Source organism: Convolutriloba macropyga, chromosome 5, assembly GCF_964194025.1.
Source record: "Convolutriloba macropyga chromosome 5, txConMacr16.3, whole genome shotgun sequence".
NCBI lineage: Eukaryota > Metazoa > Xenacoelomorpha > Acoela > Convolutidae > Convolutriloba > Convolutriloba macropyga.
This window is the reverse complement of record NC_134472.1, coordinates 61,062,640-61,084,782: the sequence shown is the minus strand read 5'-3', so window position 1 is coordinate 61,084,782 and position 22,143 is coordinate 61,062,640. Positions and strand designations below refer to the sequence as shown.

At 35.7% G+C, this 22,143-nt stretch overlaps 2 protein-coding genes across 4 annotated transcripts in view; one reads left to right on the top strand and one right to left on the bottom strand.

Moving 5' to 3' along the window:
- LOC142339520 (uncharacterized) overlaps positions 1-8,353 on the top strand; it is a 43,044-nt gene extending 34,691 nt beyond the window's left edge. For 2 of the 3 annotated variants that reach the window (XM_075389615.1, XM_075389614.1), the window contains exons 2-3: positions 1,355-1,698; positions 7,049-8,353. In XM_075389615.1, coding sequence (XP_075245730.1) covers positions 1,355-1,698; positions 7,049-7,845 — 1,141 coding nt within the window. In that variant the 3' untranslated portion in view covers positions 7,846-8,353. The remainder of the gene's footprint in view (positions 1-1,354; positions 1,699-7,048) is intronic. The other variant, XM_075389616.1, reaches the window with a different exon arrangement.
- LOC142339521 (uncharacterized) overlaps positions 1-22,143 on the bottom strand; it is a 462,116-nt gene that overhangs the window by 120,961 nt on the left and 319,012 nt on the right. The window lies entirely within an intron of this gene.

Below are 22,143 nucleotides of genomic sequence, written 5' to 3'. Positions count from 1 at the left end.
AAGAAAGGAAATATCGAAAATATCAAGGAATTAATCGAATTATTGGTCCGTTAAACTGGAAAACAGTTAATAACTCCTGTCACCATGTTACGCACTGATTTTAGTAGTGTTCCTCGTGGTGTCATTGAGGTTTATATGAGGAGTAATTAACTTGAATAGTTGTCATTTTACAAGGACTTATTTTGGTGTTTCACAGTGCGATTTTTAGCAGATATATTTTGAATAAAATTAGCTAGTAATAGCCTTTTATTGAGCGGTTCAGATGCGTGATATATCCACTAGTTTGCCTTGCATTTTAGTGTTAAAATAGTCGCTATCTCTTCTGTAACTTAGTTTATCAAACTTAGAGGTTTTCAAGAGAATTTCCAGTTCAATCTTTAATTATTTTAGCAAGAATTGTTTAATAATTTTAACAAGAAGTTTCTCAAGTTTTATTAAGTTTTTATAAGATGATAGGCAACTGATTGTCAGGCTGGTTCTCCGGTGTTCTGGTGATAGTTGGGTCCGCAGGGTTGTGCCTTGAGTTGTATTGGTCCTTCGCAAATATTTACTGATTTTCAAGTAGGGCGATTTCCGGCTTTTGTACGTCTCTTGGTGTTTGTTCAGTACATATACAATTCCGTATTAGCGCCTACTTTATCAGAATAATTACTTCACCAAGTACATAATCTCTCATGAAGTTATTTACTGATTATGTGAATTTATCATCAAGAAACTCAAAAAAGTAAATATTGAGGCTTTTAGGCACTTGAAGTGTTTGCTAGTAAAACCTGTCAATCTGCGGTTGTTTTTCATAAACATAAACAAATTAGGGGTTACAGGCCTAGATGGAAATACTGGCTATATATGGCCTTGAAACTAACTGAATATGAACTAATTTATAGCACTTATTTATGGATATTTAAGGAATATCATCACGAAACTATAAGGAACGAAATAGGGGCGTGACACAGTTCTTTTGAACTAATTTATTAAATGAAACCTTTGAAGTCGCGTTTTATGACTTGATTAACAACAAGGTTATGTTCCTCCGTTAAATTCAACCTTTTCCTTCGTGAAATTAAATGCAAACTTTTCAGCCTCCAAACTACTCTGCATTGTGAATACATTTAAGAATAAAATAAAACGTGTTTATTCAAATAGTCGTTTCCCGCGTATCTTACAACAAATATTGGCCTATATATGCACCTATTTGCTTACATAAGCACAAATATGATTTTTTAAAGTCCCTTTGTACCCCCCCCCCCCCCCCCCCCCGCGGAAGCAAAAGGAAATTCGAGCAACCAAAATTTGTTTGAGAGGAATTTGTCTAACTTTAGTTATGTTATTCTTTTTAACATTTGTTTTCACGCAGAACAGCTCACCAGTGCTCGTCTGGAAGCAAGCTACCGAGTATGAAGACTGCTCGTGATGTGATAGACAGAATCCAGTGGGATGACCAGTTGCCAGCCAACAACTTCCTCGTAGGATACTTGGACCGGTTTGTTGGTGTGATTGAGCGACCTTTCACCTCATTCGACTGGACAATGGATTTGTGTGACGTGGAGTCTGGTAAGAATCCCTCAGCTGTGCCTCAGCATAGAATCCAGTACTTCAAGTATAAAGACGTGACTGTGTGGGACAAAGAAAAAAGACTGGATGTCATTTTTGGTTCTACAGGAGACGCCAAGCTTATCATCAACATCATTGATACACAAGGTTAATTTCACGATTTTTGGCGTTAAGGATTTTTCCTTATAAATTCAACGCTTTTAGTATTTACTAGGCCCATCAGTGGCAATTTTGGAACGGTCTAGAGGTCATTGCGATGCAATCAGAAGACGAAAGTGTGATTGGAGGTATTTTCAAGCTTACCAAATTGGGATGAAATGTAGCGTCGTATGATCCGAGATGGCTTTGAGCTCATGAAGGTCATGTGATCACATAGTAGCAGTTATCTCGAAATTAAATATTTTACTAGTACCCGCAAAGCTATCAAATCGTGGTTTTTGTTTTTACATCTCGAAGAGTAGCATTGCTTTCATAGAGATTTTTTGCTGAAGCATATCTGTTCACGAATGTTGCGTCGAATGTTTTCTTCTCGAAGATTAACTTCTGTTTTCGAACGTTGTTTTGACATTTAGACCACCTATATACAAGCTCGTCAGTACTAACAAAAGATTTCATAGCTCTGATGGTACTCTGTTGACCAAAAACAAAATTTTACATTGAAACATGGTTCTTTCGTACAAATGAAAATTTTGGAAAATGTGGACTTCGACATCTTGGGAGTTGTTCAATTTTGTTTTGCGTAAGAATTTTCCGTTCCAAATTTTGTTTTATTGAGAAAATTAAGAAGGAAGCAGATCTGTATAATTCGGCGATGATTGAACCTTTCAATAAGTTTTCTCCGTGTTCCAGTTTCTATCTCATAATTATGGCAGAACCCAAATTTGGAGATTGATATGTTTGTTTTTGTGGCGCCCTAAGCAGTTTAGCCTTCAAATTTCACGTAGCTTTGTAATTAGCACAGAATGTTCCAACATACCTCTCAAAGTTGTCAAAACGGTTAATTTTTTTTCAGAGAAACGGTTGGGAGTATCCGAAAGCAACTTTTATGCATTGGAGAAAATTATTTGTACTGTTTGAACCAAAAAAATATTCAAGTTATTTTTAGGTAAAAAAAATTAAAAATTTTCACCTCATTGTTGCAAGATAACAGTTGTACAATTTGAATCACATGGACACAGAAGAACCATACAAACCAACACACCAAACATTAAACACCAACACAAAAAATTTTCGGCAATTTTTCAGTACTCAAGGTTCGTCACTGTTCATTTCTGTTTTTTGTTTGTCTTTCTAAAAAAACCCAAAATTTATGGCAGATATTAAGCAATTTTTTATGATTGGGGACAGTTTTTGCACTCTGCCTGTACTTGTAACTCACATTATAAGGAACCAACTCTCTCAGACTAGCTCTCTGCGAAAACAAACACTAAAAGAAAACAATTTTGAAATTTTCTTTTTCGCATCCGGTCTTAACTCAAAAATCGTCTATTTTTTGGAAAACTAGGTGTGCGCTTCATGAGACAATTATATAGGTAATAACTAAAAGTTGAATTTCTTTTTTGAGCTGTTTTTGAAAAGATCTGTCTTTTTGATGTTTCAAGAACATAATGGGACAATATTTTTCTTAATTCCTTGCAATCGCGTTATCAGAGAAAATCAAGAAGACAGAGTTTTGGTTATAGACATATTGGATCTGTTCCTTGTAGCAGATATTCAGTAATTCTCCATGATTTTGACAGTTTCTGAACTCTGCCGTTTTTTGTATTTAACATACCATACCTTTGCTCTCAATCTCTCACAAACACACCAAAAACTTTACACATAATCATCTTTATATAAACGCGCACAAAACACGAGATTATAAATACACAGACACAAAGAATTTGAAAGTTTCTTTTTGATATCTTTTCTTTTCTCGAGGTCCTCAACGTTCGTCTAAGTCCTGATTGCCTTTTTCTAGAAAACTAGATGTAGACTTCAGGCAACTGTGTCGTTGAGCCTAAAATTGAGACAAAAAACTGAAATCAATTTTTTGTTTTTTTTTAAAAGTGTTGGTACTATTTAAAGCCGCACTTTGTTGCTAGTATTAATTACTTTTCTAATTTTTGATAGTTTTCGAAGGTTTTGCATTCTGCCTTTTTTCGTGACTACCATTTAAATGAGCTAACTCCATCACAATAACTCTTTCTATGATGCACACGACTAGTACAGATTTTTTAGACACACACAGATACGTACACCTGCACATTGGTGAGCAAATACAGACCAACACACACAGACAAACATCGCAACCAAAAAAATATTAAGGCTTTCTTTTTGGTTATCTGATCCTTACTCAAGATTCGTCATCAATCATTAAAGTCTTACTGTTTTTCGTGTATTTAGGCGTAGACTTCTTGGAGACAATTTTATCGGTATTCATGAAATTGTCACTATAATTTGAAATGAATGTTCTGAAGATCACCGATTTTTTTCCACTTCTTGTTCCATAAGCAGAACTGTAAATTCGCTTTTTTGCAAAATCTTGAATGTGGGTCTCTAGCTAAATTTTAACAATAATTTTTTTAAATATAATATCTGCAATTTCGTAGCATGTGATAAGTAATTTTTTCTAATTTTAAAAAATTTACCTAAGTTGAGAAAATTTAATTATAATTTTCTGACATTTTTCGCGCTCTGCATGTAAATGTGTCTACATGTAAAGGAACGTTAAAGTCTGTCCTTAAAGGCTCTCAATAAGTACCGTTGAGAAATATGGATTGTCAGTTAATTTAAACTTTTGGCCTTTTCACTATTTTAATAGTGTTTTTTTTTAAATAGGAAATTTAAATAGTTTAGTTTTAAAAGTTTAGTTTCTTTTTAAAAAAAACTTCGCGCTTTTTACGCGGATTTTCAAAATCGAAGAACACTTTGGTTTTAAATTTGCAGAAATGCAAAGACTAAAAAATGTCAGCTTGTAGAGCATTCTCATAATACAGAGAATTGAAAATCATTTTTTTAATTATTTTCAGAAAAATTGTAAACCCTTATTTTAATTTTTTCAAAATGGAGAGCTATAAGCTCTTAAGTTTCAAATTCTCTGGTGTTTCTCTTTTCTATCGAACGGTTTAATCTGACATTCCAAAGAATACTAAAAAAAGATAAGAAAAGATTTCCATCTTTACTTCCCAGTAATAATTTTGGTTGATTCGTTAATTTCATGAACGAATCAACCAAAATTCGTTCAACCAGTTCTTTACATCTCCAACGTTTTGAAAATACTGAAATGGTTGTTCTTTGAAATAAGAAGAATTATTTGCAAAACAGCGCCAGTGTTTTGAAAAGAATACTTTTTTAAGTTTTTTATTTTCGATGTGGATTTTTTTTTGTTATTTTGAGAGCATTAAATTGCCTGAAGTCTCAATTTCGGATAATTTTTTCGATACAGAGAAAAATTTTGTTTGTAGAATTTTTTAACCAGCAGAATACATGGAGGTCGTTAAAAAAGTTTTTGAACAAAATTTTGGGGGTAATAAAATGTTCTTTGGAAACTTTCTGTCAAATTATTTATAGTTTTTGAACTCTAAAAGATTTTTTGGTGACTAATTTCCATATAACGTGACTAATTTTTCTGTTTGTTTTTATCTTAAACATCAACGGCGATCCGTTTCCCCCGAGCGATGTTCTTCAATTTTTCCTTCGAAATTTCTCAGAGTCACCCTTTTTCAAATTTTATTTTCTGTAAATCAAAACTAAGCCCTGAGGGCTACAAGATAGTGTTTTCTTTTTTCTCTATGGTGCGTAAACAAATAGTGAAAAATTGACAGAAGAAGAAAGCTAGTCTGGCATATATACTCCCCCATATTGAATAGTTGGAACAGTTATGATTCTTTAGGCATTGAGTTGAGATTTTTCTCTTATTTGATGGAAAGAAAATCTGCTTGTACTGGTTTTTCCACTCACTTGTTTTTAATAACTGCAAAGCGATAGCTGGGGCTATTATTGGCCTTCTCTTAGTTTTAACTATACAAAGAATTTAAATTGTATTGGGGCTCTATTTTTTAAGATCTGTTCACACGTTTTCATGAATTTTGAAGTCAACTTGAAGAATTGATTTTGGCCATGCTGAAACAGGAACTGAAGTGAAAAAGCAAGTGGTTTTGCGGCATAAATTATTTTCACTCCAATTTCAAAAGTAGAATGAGAAAACGCTGTTTAGAGATAAATTAGAGCGGTTGCTTGTTGGCATTAGACTAAGCAGATACGCTTGTTTCCACAGGAGGTTGTGCACCCTAGTTACGGAGCACGAGTTTAGAAGCTGAATTGATTAATAGCCGCCCTCATCTTCTCAGCCGGCTATAATAGCGCCCCTAATTTTTTTTACTTCCTCGAACTCTTTTTGGCTTTACCCATTTTGCCGATTTTTCGACATTTTTCGTGAAATCTTTTCGACTTCTCTAGGCTAGTTTCACTCTTCTGTCATTCTGTTCAAAGTCCTATAAAACAGCAGCTGCTCAGCAAAGCAATTAAAAATGAAGAGAGTCAGTATTAAAAAATCAAAGTCGGAAGTAGAAACGGTATAAACCCATAAAGCCCATTTTTAGATGCCCAGTACTTGAACTTTGTTCTCATAAGTTTTAGTTACTATCTATAATGGTTATTGGTATTGATACTAGACCCTGTAGCCTCTCACTGAGAGACAGGAGTGTGTTCAATTACGAAATGACATCAAAATAAATCGCACTTAAAAATGTTTTTACACAAAAAACAGTTTTGTTGATATTTTCTTTTCTTTCAATCCCAATAGAGTTATGGGAATCAACGGCGGCTATTTTCCGGCAATCCGCCAGGTATGTCTATAATTTTAGAATCTATCAAACTACACACCAAATTAGAACACTGTTTGACACTTAGAAACTTCTTTTTTGTTTTTTGTTTCAATCCCGTTTAGTCCCTTTAATCCCTTTAGTCGTCCGAGGGACATAGGGCCCTGACGCGATGTCGCTTGCGCTTAAGTGCTGGGCAAAAGTCAAGAGGAGATTGTTCTTAAGTATTAATTGTTCTCGCACGAAAGTTGAAGCTATTATAATAATATTAGTCGTACGGGTCTGTTTCGTATTACCGACTTCTCGTCTGACCATGTAAGTTTTCGACCTCAAATACGAAGTGAACAGGTGACGCCGGAATGGCATTAAGTTCCTGGGCAGTTCTCTTAGAGCTGTTTTTTAGTCTCGGCAGCTGATTAATGGAATAAAAGTCGAATCCCTAGGCTTTTCTAGGTATTCTTTCAGATATATTTCTAATATTTATCGGGCTCTCAGAAGTTTTTGCAACTGTTGTTCATGCAATGAGAGTTGATTGAAAACTTTGTTGGCTATTCGGAGAAATCCCGCTGCTTGATAACAAAGGGCACAGCTGTTGCTGGTTCAAACAATTCTTTTCTCAAGAGAAATGTTTCTAAATATTTACTTCGTAAGTCAAACTTGGCAACAGTATTTTCTGTTAATTTGAATTTTAGGAAGGGATCAATTCGATTTCCTCAAGTATGCCTCAAATTGTGAGAAGGAAGAAGTGGTAGAAGATGTGTATGACGTAGACTGGGCTCAGCCTTCAGAGGAGTCTCAGAAATTAAACGAAATGGACGAAGAAGAAATTGAAAACCAAGAATCTCCCTCAAATATTGCAGCTGACTCTGATAAAATGAATAAACCTAAAAAGCTACAGCCCAACTACTTCTTTTGTATTCGGATCACGCACCCAGATATACAGATGTACCACAAGGAATTCCTTAAGAAATATTTCTCACAGCACCCAGAAGCAGAAACCCTCAATAAATGCTCAACTGACAGTTTGCATATTACCCTTGGGGTTCTCAGAATAGACAAGGTTCGCCACTATGAGCTAGCGATCCAGTTAATGTCGGATATTTTGGACCTGGATTTGCTACAACCTCTGCGACTTCCGTTTGAACTGGAAGTTGATCATTCTCCTGAGTTATTCAACAAACAAGTTGCAGTCAACTTGATCAAATCAGAGGAGTTAATGCACATCAACGAGAGGTTGAAAGTGTTGTGCAAAGAGTACGAACTGAGTTTTATTGATGATTTTGCACGATTCAATCCACACATGACTCTTCTCAAATTCAAACGCGGAGCTAAAGCTGCTATTGACGCAGAGTTCCTCAAGTCTGCCGACAGTCCTGAGCTTCCCAAAACTTTAGTGAGTGTGTCTGAAATTCTTCTATGTTCCATGGGAGAGAGACAGGACGATGGTTTCTATCGAGTCATATCACAGATGTCGGTAAATGAGAACTGAAATAGAACGTCTCCAAAGAAGATATTAAATCAAGTTACCTTATGATGTTTGTTCTCGAACGAAAGTATTGCAAACGTGTGTCTTTTTTATGCAAAATTTTTGCTTGACCTTTTTTTGCTCTTTTCTAGAACATTCTTTTGCACTTGAGTGACCTTTTCACGCTTGACTTCTTCAAACGCGTGATCTGAATCGCTCTCCTTTGAAAATTCAGTCCTTTGCTAGTATAAAGGCCATCTTAAGCGAACAGAAGGCAAAGCTCGTATAACTTATTGGTTAGGGTCTCAAGCTACCATCCTGGATCTCGCCAGTGCGAAACTCTCCAGTTGATTGTTTTTGCGCCCATTGAAAATTCTCCAGGTTACACCCCCTCTGAATTTTTACTGCCTGTCGTTCGAGAGCAATTCGTCCAAAATTAGTCGGCTTGTTATATAATATTAAATTGTTTTCAAATAAATTTTACTGAGCATGCAAAAAATCTAATTTTATACAGATTTAAATCTTTCTGATATCCTTTTTTTTAAAAGGTTACGCTGAAGTGTACGTCTGTAGCCGGAAACAGCAAAGAATTCGGGGTCCTTTAAAATTCAAGTGGTGTCTTAAATGATTGCGTCAACGAAAGTTGGGTGTTAGTTTTCAATTTTGACGCACTTTTAAGGTAAATTTAATTTCCGAGTAATAATTAATTCAACAACGCTTGTTCGTAATCTTCTAAGTGAACCCGTCTACTGGGTACAAGATTGTTATCTACCTGCAGAAGTGGCCCTCTCTTCTGTTGCAAGGCTTGATTTTTCAGTTATCCACTTCCAAGGTCTGGATGAGTTCGCAATCATTTGCTAACAAGCATGTTACTCAATATATTTTTAAAATGTATATTGGTTTATTTTGGCAAACATTTTTTTCAGGTGAGGTGTTCAGCTCCGGTGTATTTCAGGTTGAATCATTAGTTCATTTGGTCTGAAGTGGGGATTACTGCAGGGGACGAACGCCCAATTAAGTCAATTTTTTCTAATCAAATATCTTGATCAGAAACCGATTTGCGAAAATTGATAATTACTTTCTCCGCAAGCTATGGTAGATAATTTTGTTTTTCGCTTTTGATCAATCATTTTCGGCAGCCTATTGTTATCTTGGATAACCAAAGTCATAAATAAATGGATGAGCTATTTAATTTTTTAGACTATCTCCAGCTCAATTAGTTCAGGAACAAATCTTATGATAACGAAGTCAGTTGAAATCTCCGTTCTAAGCTTTCGTCTGTAAAAGATGCCTATACTGAACCACTTTTACACTATGGTACCAAAAAGCTTCGCACACCTAAAAACTTTCTAAAATATGTTTGTCAATAGTCGGATGAGCCATTTATTTTTGCAGACTATCTCAAGTTCAAATATTTCAGCAACAACTCGTCTCAACAGAAAAAAGTGAGTTCAAAGTTTTCCTCTGCATAAGAAGCCTTTACTGAAACACCTTTACACTATGATACCAAAAAGCTTCGCTTACCTGAAATTTTTCTAAAAATTTTTTGTTAATAATTGGACGAGGCAGTAAAATTTGCAAACTATCTCCAGGTCAAATAATTCAGCAACAAATAGTTTCAACAGAAAAAAAGTCGGTCAAAATCTCAGTTCACGGTTTTTCTCTGATAAAGATGCTTTTACTGAAGCACACTTACACTATGGTACCAAAAAGCTACGGACACCTGAAAATATTTTGAAAAGTGTACCAAAAGTCAAATACGATATTGTGTTCAAATCAGTTTTCTAGTTACGATTTAGTTTCTTTCAGTATTTAGTACACGGCTTGTATAGTACAGACTTCTGCGTCAATTTTTTTCCGAAAAATTTTTGTTCATTTTCCAAAAACGTCTCTTTCTGGAATCTCTGCTTCAAAACCGTTCCGAAATTTCAATTGGATTCAGGTCAACAGCATTATTGTAGAAACTAAGTTTTTGAAGTGCATTCTTCGTGATGTTTCTTTTGACAATAAAGTTCCGCAAATGACCCACAGCTTTCAGCTCGCTTGGACATTTAAATAGTAATTACCGTCCATTTGATTTCATTGCACCCCGAAACATTTTCAAATTCTTTTATATTTTTGCGGGTTGTCCGCTCAATTGTTTGGCCAAAAAATTAGGTAACGTTTGTATGCATACCGTGCACTGAGGCTTGACTTTAATTTGTTATTTACCTGCAGAAGTGGCCCTATCTTCTGTTGTAACGCTTGACTTTTCAATTATCCATTTTCAATGTCTTGATGAGTTCGCAATCATTGGCTGAAAAGCATATTTTTTCATAAAAATACTCAATATTTTTTGTAAAAAATGTATTTTGGGTTATTTTGGGAAACGTTTTTTCAGGTGAGGTATTCAGCTCCCGTGTATTTCTGGTGGAATCATTAGTTCATTTGGTCTACAGTGTGGACTATTGCAGGGGACGAGCGCCCAATTAAGTCAATTTTTTTTCTAATCAAATAATATCTTGATCGAAAATCGATTTGCGAAAATTGATCTTTACTTTCTCCGCAAGCTATGGTAGATGATTTTGTTTTTCACTTTTCATCAATTATTTTCGGCAGCCTGTTTTTATCTTGGATAACCAAAGTCATCTATATTTAAAAAACTTTTTTAATTTAATAGACTATCTCCAGCTCAATTAGTTCAGGAACAAATCTTAATATAAAAAATTCAGTTGAAATCTCCGTTCAAAGCTTTCGTCTGAAAAAGATGCCTATACTGAACCACTTTTACACTATGGTACCAAAAAGCTTTGCACACCTAAAAACTTTCTAAAAAATGTTTGTCAATAGTCGGATGAGCCATTTATTTTTGCAGACTATCTCAAGTTCAAATATTTCAGCAACAACTCGTCTCAACAGAAAAAAGTGAGTTCATGGTTTTCCTCTGAAAAAGTTGCCTTTACTGAAGCACATTTACACTATGGTACCAAAAGGCTACGGACACTTCAAAATATTTTGAAAAATGTTTCAAAATCAAATACGATATTGTGTTCAAATCAGTTTCCTATTTACAATTTAGTTTCCTACATTATCTAGTACACTGCTTGTACTGTTTTCTTACAATTTTGTAACGACGTGTGTCAAATTTTTCGCCGGAATTTTTATTGGACTCAGGTCTGAACTATATGCTTAAAATATATCGGAAGAAAGTTGCTGACTGTGTTCGATTAATGAATGCACAACAGCATTATCGTAGAAATTAAGGTTTTTAAATGCTTTTTTCGTGATGTTTCTTTTGACGCTAAAGTTTCACAATTAACCAACAGCTTTCAGCTCGCTTGGACATTCAAGTAGCAATTACCGTCCGTTTGATTTAATTGCACCCCGAAACATAGTTTTCAGATTCTTTCTGATATTTTCGCTATTTGTCCGTTCAATTGTTTTGGCCTCAATTATAGGTGACTTTTGTATGCATGCCGTGCACTGAATCTTGACTGTAAATTGAGCTTACCTTGTATTTTGTCAGAAAAATTCGACATTCCGTAGCGTGATAACTTGGTAAACAGTCAAAAGCAAAGCGATTTAGCTTTTCTGTTTAAGCGGAGAAAACGAGAATAGGATTTCTTGGAAGAGAACGTTTAAATTTTGCTTTTTTTCTTGCCTTAACATAAATCATGCTAACAGAGCAGAAATATCATGATTAAAGAGCAGAAACCGTGCTGTACGTATTTTTGATACCATAGTGGTTGGTCGTACAGCTCACAAAAGAATCTGGGCCAACCTAAAAAATCAACCCCGAGAAAAGATCGTGTCACTTCGAACACCTTTATTGTGTCTGGTCACCAAAAAATTAATGCGTCCTTTTTTTAAAAAAAAATAAATTGCATGCATTAGTTAAAATAATTAGTTGATCTTTTTTTCAGGGATGAAGTAATTGTGCATTAAAAGTGCCTCATACACTGAAGATTTTCTCAGTGGCAGATGCAAAATAGCTGTCATCCATTTGGGAGACCAAAAAAAGAGACAAAGTGCAACAAAAATAATTCCAATTTTTAACAACTAACCAGCTGATAGGCCTAAACATTGATTTTTTTGAGTAAAAAGTTTGCGTTATTCTACTGATTTTCACCCAAACCCAATTAATTGATCAGTAATAGTAAAAAATGATTATTTTCTTTTTTATTGTTTAGATCTGAGAGGAAATTCTACTTTTTGAAATTATTTACGAAAAGAAGTGGTGTTGGAACAATAATATAAAGAAGTGTTTGTCCAGTTCAACCGAAAACGCGTATATTAAGGTCAGCAATTTCGATGATGATTCTGTTGAAATTGGTGGACTTGACATTTTTAGCGCATATGTCTCGACTACTGAAATTCTTCGAGCTCTGCAAAAAGTTCTGCCGTTCAACGGATCAGTGCGGGGAATGAAAAAATTGAAATCCGCAGTCATTCAAGGCAGGTAGGTACTAGAAAAAATTCTTAAAGATAGTGTTTTTGGCGTGCACTAATGGAGTGCTAAAGTTAATGAGAAGGCTTCAATTGGTGAAAAGGTGAGAAAAGAAAAACACGAACGAAATCAAAAAAGTAAAGTCTAGCATTGATATATAATCTAATACAAAAACGAACTTAAAAGTTTTGTTTGCTTGACGCTGAAAAATATTTATCAGGGTCAGGCAAACAAAATTTTCAAGTTTGTGTTTGTTTCAGATTGTATACCAATACTCAACTTTACCTTTTTACAATTCAAAGAATTTAAATTGTGCTGGGGCGCTGTCTTTTTTTAAAGATCTGTTCACACATTTTTATGATTTTTGAAGTCAAATTGGAGGAGTCATTTTGGTCACGCCGAAAACAGGAAGTGGAGCGAAAAAGCCAGTGGTTTTGAGGCGTGAAATTTTTCGCTCTAACTTTAAAGTAGATTGAGAAAACGGTGTTTGAACAAAAATTCGCTTCCTCGCTTGTGGTTTTTTGTTCACAAGCGGCAATTTAACTTCGACGTTTACTGTTTTTTTCGATTTTTTGGATTGGATTTTTTTCTAAATGGTTTTCCAATCCATTCATATTTTATTATAGGCCTAGTTTTTTGTTAGAATCAAGTTTACATTTCTCTCTAATAATTTTTGTTCTCGCTAGCGGCATTTTGACATTGATTTTCTGTTTTTTTTTGTTTATCTGATTTTTTTAGAAATGGTTTTACCAAATCACTCATAGTCCGTTCTAGGTCTAGTTTTTTGTTTAGTCAATGAAAATTCTTTGAATCTGTACGTCAGGACTGGTCTTGCTATGTTTTTTATTTATAAATGTTGTGTTTCGGCAAACTTTTGTGGAAATATGAACGGTCTTATAAAACACGTTCAAAAAAGGAGGGACAAAGTAACTAGTGGTGTGTTCAAGCACAAGCTTGATTTCCTTAATTTGTTTGGATTGTTTTGTATTGATGACTTCTGATGTGTTTTGATTTGTAAAAATTGCGGGTTTTATGTTTTACCCACGTGTGCAACCTAGCAATTCATTGTAACCTGGAAATCTCTTGTGAATAAGTAGTAAACATTGGTGACCCTTTTTAACGACAAACACATTGAAAGCAACCAAACTTCTGAAATTGAAACACTGAAAAAAAGTTAACAAAATCAGGGAGTACTTTAAAAAATTTTCTCAATACTATTTCCATTGTCCTATAATTCAAAATGTTTGCTGTATTTTGGAACCCTTTAGAAAGGAGCCGTCACTTAGCGACAATAACGAAGAACCAGAATAAAGAAGATAGAGAGTTGAGAAAAAAAGAAGAGAGAAAGGAAATTAGATAAGTACAGAAATGTGTAACAAGAAATGACGTCTACAGAAGATTGTCTCTCAGCAACCAAATAGTCCTAATTTCCTTTTCCTATTCTAACGAAGAACAAAGTTAACAAAAAAAATCAAAGGGTCTTCATCCGAAGTAACATTTATATAATTGTATACTTATAAAATACCTACTAATATCATATTTATATACTTATATCATATTTGTATACCTGGTATCTAATATAAGAAAACTTTGTCCACGCTCCTGTAGAAAAAAAACAAAAAAACAAGCTTTGCACTTTTTCGATTTGCAACAGAATATTCCATATTCCTAGATGAGATTAGCATTCAATAACGTTTTTTTAGTTTTCAGGAAGCGTGTACATTGTTTTCAACTCTGGAGTAGATAGTGTTCATACACATATACACACATTTAAAAAAAATAGAACAACACTCAAAATTTGTTTTTATCGTAGTTAATAATCAAGTTTCCGATTTTTTGATTCAAAAAGATTGTAAAGCAAGAAAGAACACAGCAATTACAGTCTAACGCTTTCTACTTCGGAGGGCACGTTAAAGAAAAAAAACTTCGGATTTAGGTTGATCGTTGCAGAAAAGATTTAAACGTCAAAGAATAACGGTCAGCATCAAAGGCAATAACAAACACATTTTGATATTTTTTTTCCGTGAAAAATGTGACGTTCTCTGGTTATCTGCAAAGTTCAACAGACCCAACAAATTTTAGGTTAAATGAAAATCAGACCAAACCACACTTCACTTCATTAAAAAAAGAGTTCTGATTGCTTTTTCGCTCAAATTTCAGAACAAAGGACTTTTGTATCGAAACGTTAAAACTTTTAAATCTGTAGCTTTCGTATAAAAGCCATCATATCGTCCTGCCCCAGAATAATAACACCCTAAACACATTAACAGGACAACAAGAAAAAAAGCGTCTAGAGCAGCTGTTTTACTGCAGCAAACCAACTGAATACTCTTACGCCTGTCCAATGAATTTGCTTTTGATAATACTTGATTTATTCAGCAGTTACAAAAACTTAACAAAAAAAAAAACAAAACTGACAAACTGATAGATCAAACAAAAACAAAGTTCAAAACTGTTGCAATAATCACATGTATCAACATGCCCAGCGCCAATAATAAGAAAAAGGCTATGCAACAACAGCTGCAGAGGAGAGAAGCAGAATGGACAGTCAATGTCAACTATCTTGAGGCAATGATTCAAGAGGAAAGTTTAGAGGGCATCAATTTGTCCTATGAGTCTCTTTCTAAAAAAAAACTGCAGTTAGACAAACTCAGCGACGACCTTTTTAAATACAACCTCACACAAAATGAAATGAAAGAAATAATGGAGAAATCAGCAGAACGAAGTCTAGTTATCTTTAAGTGGAAAAATTATCGCAAAGACCATTCAAGAGAAGTTACTACAGACTCCGACAGCCATTTGCCAGAGCGCCAAAGGAGAGCGCAACCACAGCAAAATAACAGTCAAAATGACGAACCCTCATTAACCCATAATCCCTATTACAATCGACAACAAAGGACATACAATTTGAGAGCAAATCAAAAGCAGAGAGCAGCACAGACAAAATAAGTACTCTCGCCGCTTCAGAAAAACAACAACAAAGCACCAGAAATCCCCAACATGGACAGAAAGATGACGATGACATAGAACAAAATAATCATTTGATAGGGAACAATATCAATTCAGATACAACGTCAATGGGAGAAGGGGATACAACTTCAATGGCAGACAACAAATACAGTAACGACAAGTATAACCAAAATTCTTATATTGAGTTTCCTCTGAGACATTTTGGGTACAGTCAAAAACAGAGACGCACCGATCCAAAAACCAACTTCACACAAATCCGCGAGAGAACACTACAGCTGAATGATGAGTCAAACACAGAATGCACTTCGTCAAAGATGATAGCGAGTTTTTCAAACAATAATGGTGACCATCACATAAGAGCAGAGCAAGGAAAAACCAATGGTGATAAGGACTCGACAAAATCCCGAGAAACAATTAAAGTTAACTACAAAGAGCAAAACATCGGACCAATCACCATAAGACGCGATGTTGGTACCACTACATCAAACGACAAACCCAAATTCTATAAACACGCTTAAAGGAAAAAAATACACCAATCAGATGTAAGTACCGAATCTGATTGCAGTTAAAATGAGACATTTGACACTAACATCACAGACCAACGGAAAACACTAAAGAAAACACAGCCACATCAGCAACAATCAAGACAACAAAACTTAAATCCTTTTAACAGGAAACAATCATCAATAAAAATCAGGCCTTTACACAGAAGAAATCAACAGACAACGACAGTAATTATCTACAATCAACAGACGATGAAAGCGACGATCATCAACAAATCGACAACATCAGACTAAGCAGTAACACAATGCATTATGAACTACAACCAAAAAGACAAGATCCATGATGGAGCCAGAAAAAGAGAAAGAAAATTAGACAAGATCCATGATGTTAACCTCGCCTCAACAAATACCCAATTTCAGGAGACTCAAGGTCAAGGTACTTCAAATATTCACGTACATGTTCAAAATCAAGAACAGCAATTTCTTCAAAGCATCGATTTCTATCAAGATGCGAACAAAATCAATAGAAGTAACCAATCAAATGACAGAGAATTGAGCAGAAAACCGGTCAACAACCTAATCCCAGAAACGAACAACAATCTTTGCAATTTTAATCTCAACGCACAAGACCAAAGACTACCAAATTACATCAACAGAACTGGCCAACAACCAGACAGACAGTTTCAACATACACAGACAACAGAAAACCTTTTCTTGCCACGACAAGCCCAACAACCTGTCACTTCCAGCATTAATCTTCCAAAAACTCAACTCAAATCCTTCAGCGGAGATCCATTGAGATGGCAGGAATGGTTTAGTTTTTTCAAAGCCACAATACTTGACAATATAACACTGACAGATGCCCAACGGATGACATATCTTCAAAACGCCCTCACAGACAGAGCCAAAGATAGCATTATTGGATACTCATACAACGGAGAGTTTTATAATAGCAATGCAAGAATTACAAAAACGATTCGGGAAACCACAGCATGATACAGCAGCTTACCTTGATAAGTTGGAACACTGGCCCAGACCGACCATTAATAACCCCGAAAGTTTTGTATCTTTTGCAGCGTTTCCTAGTCAATTGGTTCAAACGTTTATACTTCACAATTTCACATCCGATCTTCAATCTTCAGCTGTCCTTAAGATTGCAAAAGATAAACTTGCGCCAGCAATGATAACCAGATGGAACGAATACGTCCTGAGGCAAGCTATTGTTCAACCTAATTTAATACATTTTAAGGACTGGATCGATAATTACGCAGAAGCTTGCGAAGATTTGCCAACATCACAAAGACCAACCAATCAAGAAAACAGTTCATCTAGAAGATCAAACAGACTCTTCCAACAGCAAAGTAACAAAAGATGTCCTCTATGCCATTATCCTCTATGTCCTCTATGTCCAAAAGATGTCATCTATGTCCTCTATGTAACAAAAGCAGTCAATATCTTCAGAAAACGACCAGTCACCAACAGTTATGAAGACGCACGACGCCATCTATTAAGACAATCACAGCATAAAACTTTTTCTTATAGCATAAGATACCTTGAACGAGGAAAAGAACTAGACAAGCGGGACAAGTTATCGCAATTCACCCCCTTCCTGGACAAAGATTTAATACGAGCAAGAGGCACCTTAAAGCACGCTAAAATAGCCTACAGCCAGAAACATCCAAGCGGAGATCCATTGAGATGGCAGGAATGGTTTAGTTTTTTCAAAGCCACAATACTTGACAATATAACACTGACAGATGCCCAACGGATGACATATCTTCAAAACGCCCTCACAGACAGAGCCAAAGATAGCATTATTGGATACTCATACAACGGAGAGTTTTATAATAGCAATGCAAGAATTACAAAAACGATTCGGGAAACGATTCGGCAAGAATTACTTGACAGTAAGAATAGTATTACTAAACTAATAATTGAACAAGCCCACAACGACTGTAGACATCTTGGAACAGAGTTTGTCCGAGCACACCTGCAGCAACATTTCATTATCATAGGACTAAGACGATTTTTGAAACAACTAATCAAAACATGCTTCATTTGCCGACGATGGAGAGCACAAAATATTACCCTCCTCATGGCCGACCTCCCCAGTTTCCGATTCGCAGAAGCAGAAAAACAATATCTTTTTCTAAATGTTGGCTTAGACTTTTTCGGACCCTTTTACGTCGAGCACCGAAATCGCAAATTGGAATAACAATATGTATGTCTTTTCAGCTGTCTTGTCACTAGAACTGTCCATCTGGAGGTTTTTCAGACATTGGACACAGATAGTTGCCTACTAGCCATAAGAAGATTTGTATCTCGACGAGGGTATGCCGAACTAATCATTTCTGACAATGGATCAAACTTCACATCCGCAAAAATGTTGTTGGATCTGAGCAAAATCAGTATTGACAACGACTACATCAAGTGCCAGTTACAGCAGCAAAATATTACATGGAAAATGAATCCACCTCTAGCCCCTCACTTCGGCGGGATATGGGAAAGGCTAATTCAGTCTGCCAAACGCACTTTGCTCTTAATTTTAGGCAGCCAACAATTGAAAGCCAAAGTTTTTCAGACAATTGTAGCCGAGACTGAAGGACTTCTCAACTCCAGACCAATTACATATGTCTCCTCAGACACAAACGATGAAGAAGCACTAACCCCTAATCATTTCTTATTAAGACGCCCTTACAGCCCTTTAGCACCGTTGAAATCAACCAGCCGAACATTTAGTAAAAAGGAGTTCTCTTACACACAAACATTACTGGATCATTTTTGGAAACGTTTGCAAAAGGAGTGCACATCAGATCTTATCAGCCGACCAAAGTGGAGAACAGAATCAGAACAATTGCAAGAAGGCGATATAGTCTGGTTATTGCATTAGTTCACTCCGAGAGGTATTTGGCCAATGGGCCGAATTGCAAAATGCCACAATGGATTGGACGATCCTTCGAAATCAAGAAATCAACTGGAGTGCTGAACAGACCAGCAGTCAAATTAGCTAAAGTCTTACACAATACTTGAAACCATTAAATTTTAAATTTTAAACGACGACCTGGTTTTAAATTTCCATAATCATTGTGTCCAACGTCAGCGTATCAAATATTCAACTCACACAAGCTCAAACAATCGAGCTCAAACAATCATGAAGAAGTAACAACGCTGTGAAAATACAAAACGAAAAGAGAATTTTAAGTTTCCCAAGTTCTTAACTTCCCTAAAACTACGCGGAATCTAGCTTAAAGTGTTTCTTTGCCCTCACCGACAACAGTCATCATCAAGTTTTCGTTATTTTTGCCCTTATTTGCTAGTTCGACAAAAGCTAACGTCTCCGGAATCCAACCCACATAATTTTGTCAACAGCCTTCAGATCGACGGAGTATACACCTTCACATCAACAGAGTTTACAGTATATACTGCCAACAATCTTCGATTAAATTTCAACTTTCACAGCCCTCATGAAGCCTAATAACTACTTTCACATATCCTTGTCATTCAACAACACAATTTTCCAACCACCACGCATCAAATTAAAACGTCGATGCAAACGTATGATCACCAACTTTCACCGACATATAGCCGGTGTATATGTGTTGCCCCGGAAGAGTGTACAACAAGTTTACACATATACACACACACAGAAAGCCAAAAATGCCCTCAATTATGACAACAGATCATCTTAACAGCTTCGACATTACAAAACAATGTTGAAATTACATATCAGCAAAAGAATCATGTAAACTTGATTGTCGAAATCTTTAGTTGTAAAACACAACAAGGGTATTCAGTTTTACCCTCATGCACGCGGCCCGGAGTGTTCAAGCACAAGCTTGATTTCCTTAATTTGTTTTGATTGATTGATGACTTCTGATGTGTTTTGATTTGTAAAATTTGCGGGTTTTTTGTTTTACGCACGTGTGCAACCTAGCAATTCATTGTAATCTGGAAATCTCTTGTGAATAAGTAGTAGACATGGTGGTTTTAGTGGTAAGAAAGTGCCTGAATAACCTTCAATCACGAAGATTTCTTTAATTGCGACTAACTATTTGGAAAAGTGTAATCAAAATGATGTTGGTATAATAGAAGCATAACAGTTATATCCCTTTATAAGCTCCGTGTTTATAACTTTCAAGAGTTGGAAAACGTTATTCCAATGCACAGCCAATTACTTGTATTCGATAATTTGCGTTTTTCACGGGGAGTTACTTGTTTATAATATTAGCACACATTTCAACTCGCCCTGTATCCAATATTGCTGGCAGAAAGACCTATTTTCAGCAAGAGTTTTTCTTTTACAGGTACACAGCGCAACACTACAATGAAGGAAAATCGTGTCGAACTATTCGTCCTAATTGTTTCAGTTATGCCTCAATTCTTGAACTAGAACTCAAAATGAAAAAATTTTTAGCCATATCGCTTGACTTATTTGAATACTCATTTGAATAATTTGATACTCACCCATTAAGATAAAAAAGGTTCGAGAATGAGTCCACTTTCAAAGTTTCCAATTAAAGGCTCTATAAAAGTTGGTTTTCCATTGATCAAACTTAACTTCGTGGCAAAGGTTAAATGCTTTTGAAATAGTTAAATGGTTCTCAAGTATAGACGCCTCTGGTTCTCAAGTATGGACGCCTCTGGTTCTAAAGTATGGACGCCTCTGGTTCTCAAGTATGGACGCCTCTGGTTCTCAAGTATGGACGCCTCTGGTTCTCAAGTATCGACGCCTCTGGTTCTCAAGTATGGACGCCTCTGGTTCTCAAGTATGGACGCCTCTGGTTCTCAAGTATGGACGCCATTGGTTCTGAAGTATCGACATCATAATGACTATAGAGAGATAAAATGAGAAAACTAGCAATTTTCTTAAAGTATTGGCCAATAAATGACATCACCTCATTAAAACGAAAATGCATACTAGGGACCAGAGAGACTGTGCTTGCCGGATCCAGTCGCAAAAACCCGTTTCTCGCTTTCGGTGTACAGTGTGTAGGGATCCTGGGAGCTGTTGCCCGCTCGTAGTTCTTCCGCGGAGAGGCGTCCATACTTGAGAACCAGAGGCGTCCAGACTTGAGAACCAGAAGCGTCCAAACTTGAGAATCAAAGGTGTCCATACTTGAGAACCAGAGGCGTCCGTACTTGAGAACCAGAGGCGTCCATACTTGAGAAGCAGAGGTGTCCATATTTGAGAATCAGAGGCGACCATACTTGAGAACTAGTTTTCGTCACATGAGACCAACACTAAATGATACTTATAGGGACCGAGTAAAACAACACAAACAATAAAGAGGAGCTAAATAGCAAAGAATACAAAAATGAGCTCGAAAGTATTCACCGACATACGGTCAATACTCAGTTGAACAAAGACAGCAAGCAACCAGGTACACCTCCACCAAAGTTAGCAGAACAAACGCTACCACGAAGTACACGTATCCGATTAGCACATCTGAGAACTGGATACTGACAGCTACAACAACAACAACCTCAATTAAACACTACAACGTTTTGAAATCCTTCATCAGAAAAACTATGTAACTAAATTTGCGACAAGTTTAAAAATTTGTCAAGAAATTGGAGCCAAAATGGAAATTCTAAACAATTTTTTGTAAACATTTTCTACATTGTTTAATTTAAGAACTCCATTTTCAAAAGTAAATGTCTTTGACGCTCTGTGTTGTCCACTGGCAATAACAATTGGTCAAAAACAACAGCCAAATTGATTATTCAAAATTCAACATTTCAGTTAAAGCATTGTTTGGAATGCTTTATCGTGATAATCATAATGCCCATTCAGTGCCTGCATTCATACTACAGCTCATTTTTTTTTAAAATCTTGGTGGCATTCGAGTTCAACTATCTTGTTATAAGAAATCGCTAAATTTAATATTGTTGAAAGAAAAGAAAGTCTCATTTTTCTTGATATCATAGTTTTTAGCTTTATAAAATCAACTGATGATGTCAACTTTCTTTCTTTCGAATTTATCAGTTAATTTGAGCACTTCATTGAAATTTCAATAAAAAATGATGTTCCCTTTTTTGCAAGCTCGATGCACAGTTAAAATGAATTAAACGTGTTCACACAAGCAACTTATTTTCTTATAACTTATTGCCCTAATTTGGGCAGAAAAGTCACTTAACGGTATTGTCACTGGCATAACCGTATTGCCACTGGATGGGGTTGTATTTTTTGCACATTTTGCAAGATTGGCGCATAAACATTTATTTCCCGACGAAACGGTATTTCTGCATTTTGACTAAGAAATGTTGACAATTACCGAAGCATCAAAAAAACCAACTATCAGATGCCTTGAGAAATGGTATATGAACTTCGTAGCTTCCAAAAATGTGTTCAATCGAAGATCTTTTAAAGTTGAAAAAGAATGGTGCCCAGCATAAAGTAACTTATTGTGGAGTTTTTAGTTT